The sequence below is a fragment of the Echinococcus granulosus genome (assembly GCF_000524195.1).
Source record: "Echinococcus granulosus chromosome Unknown EG_S00375, whole genome shotgun sequence".
In the NCBI taxonomy this organism is placed as follows: Eukaryota; Metazoa; Platyhelminthes; class Cestoda; order Cyclophyllidea; family Taeniidae; genus Echinococcus; species Echinococcus granulosus.
In genome coordinates, this window is record NW_020170755.1 from 1 (window position 1) to 2,287 (window position 2,287).

At 43.9% G+C, this 2,287-nt stretch overlaps 1 protein-coding gene across 1 annotated transcript; it reads left to right on the forward strand. All coding sequences in view use genetic code 11, as the record gives it.

Annotated features, from left to right (window-relative positions):
- Nucleotides 1–1,651: 1,651 nt before the first annotated feature.
- On the forward strand, nucleotides 1,652–2,160 carry EGR_11089 (hypothetical protein; the record flags this gene model as incomplete). The annotated part of the gene is made up of 3 exons (XM_024500338.1): nucleotides 1,652–1,657; nucleotides 1,716–1,894; nucleotides 2,076–2,160. 3 exons carry the CDS (start codon nucleotides 1,652–1,654, stop codon nucleotides 2,158–2,160), a joined length of 270 nt encoding a protein of 89 aa, XP_024345247.1.
- Between the last annotated feature and the right edge of the window lie 127 nt (nucleotides 2,161–2,287).

Below are 2,287 nucleotides of genomic sequence, written 5' to 3' on the forward strand. Positions count from 1 at the left end.
GCCTCGGGCCTCGAGGCCCATACCAACGTCCCTCCCAACGCCTCACGGTGGTGCGCTCTCAGCCGCCCTTATCGTGGTTGATCTCTTACGCGGCTGCTACTCTTATTACGGGTCAGCTTCCCCTCACTACCTGTCTTATTTCCTCTTCCCCTCCCAAAGGCCAACGTCAGTTTTGTTGCTTAGATTATTATTATTTTTATTATTGGTGCTTTCATTTGATTCGTTTATCCAACTTTGTATCAAACATAAATAAGTATATTTGTGTAACGACAGCTCTTCAATCGTAACAATCATCCTCAAAATAGAAAAGCGAAGAACTCTATCTCCAGCAATGAGCCGCACCGGTGCGGGGTTTGCCGTGCCTGGTGCCGCATAGTCACGAAGCGTTTTGTCAGTCCCGGTGCTGTCATACGACGGTAGCACGACCTCTTTCTCGAGAAGACTGGCCTCCCCCATAAGGAGGGTTTTCACTGACCAGCAGGTGCTTTTAGTCAGTTTATCTTATCTTATTGCCTCATGGAAATCTACTCGCTTTAGATGCATTGCTTCCCCCTTGCAAGAATATTCTTAATCTATTTAAAATAAGCTGATCAGGTTTCCGACGTGTAGATTCTCATAGCATTAATTTGGCTCTCCCTTACACGAGAATCCAGTGATCTCCCCCCTTTATTGCATTACTTTACGCAGTACGTTGGGAGGGTGTATTGCTTCGTGTGATGAATTTCTTAGTTGTCCCTTGTATCATCGGATCCTTTAAAGCCATATCGTCATCTTCAAGTGGTTGAGCGCTTCTCGCTTAAATGTCGGCGAAAATATTCTTGGGGGAATGGTACCAGCGGTACTGGAAATATGATTTGTCGTGACTTTAATCATGCCTTGGTTTGTGGAATCTAGTCACTTATCAATTGAAGAGCTCTCTCCAAACAACGGTGTGTATCAAGTGGTAGATTGGGATTCTATCTGGGTCTTGGATGCATATGAATCAAACAGGTAATGATTACCAAAGCAAAATTACCTGCAATCTGTTTTTTTGCTAATTTTACTCTGATAAATAAACTGCTCCTCATTGTGAGATTAGGTTGCTTTTGCCGCATTGTACTTTAGCAAGGCTACTAGTCCACGCGCCCTGTGTGTGACCTAAGCGAAGCCTCCAATCTTAGTTCTATTTTGAATGGCAAACACCGACTCAGTTATGATGGCCGACATTGCAAAAGCTTTGAGGGTAGATCCTTTATTACGAATTATGTGAGCCTTATTGTTGATGTTGAGAGTGGGAATAGTAGTTGGAACTTTAAAACCCTTTGACATCTCTGGACTGGACTCTGTTGCTTTGCACAGTTGTGAAATTGACGTGACTCGTCATAAGATATAATTTGTGAGGTCAAACAACCTCTGAGGCAATTTATTTAGCACTTGACACTCGCGAAATGCATCTCTCTTTTGACTGACCTACCATTGCTGCAGTTTGAGGTGTATTCATCTGGCGTCACGTATGTGTGACGCACATTCTTCCCACAAAATTTCCTCCAAAACCTTTTATGGCGGCCTTCAGCACATCCATTCAAAATAATTGACTTGATAAACGAAAATTGATTGTTTTATTTAAAGAAGATGCGAGGACTAGTGGAAGTGGGGTGCTAGTGACGAAAGAATGAAGGTAGGCAGCGTTGAATCTGTCAAATTGAAGGCTGCAAGTAGTGTGCATTTCGCTGTAGGACGTCCATGAGTTATATGCCTCTTCCATGGACCAAGTGGAAGATAGAGGACTGGAGAGACAGTTCTGCAAGGTGTTGAGTATCTGCTCACAGTCTGCCGTCTTCTTCCCTTTTCGTCCATCTCTGCCAATGGTGATACGTCTGCTGCCGTCGCTATTGCCACTACCATTACTGATGGAGTACAGCACTTTGACTAGTTTCGTACTCAGCTCCTTTCATCGGTTAATTGCATCCCAGTTTTTTGCATCAAATGCTCTTACCATGGTAAATTGCGTCTTGTCCCCTAGTCCTTCACTATCCCATTTCCCAGTGAGTTAAACAAAAACGTCCCTTTGATTCATTTTAATTGAATAATTTTAGGTTAGTTCTTTGCTGGTATAAACGCCGCGATGACTGCACACGAAAAAAGTGTTGTCTGAGGAAACGGCGGTGTATCGCTGCTTAGTGGAGACTTGGCTGAGTGGTGAGTTTTGTACACCGAAGCGTCTCACCGGAATCCACTACCCTCAGTATCGTATGGCGATAGTGAACAACCTGTCACCGCTGGTATGAGAACGCAGTTGTATTCGTTA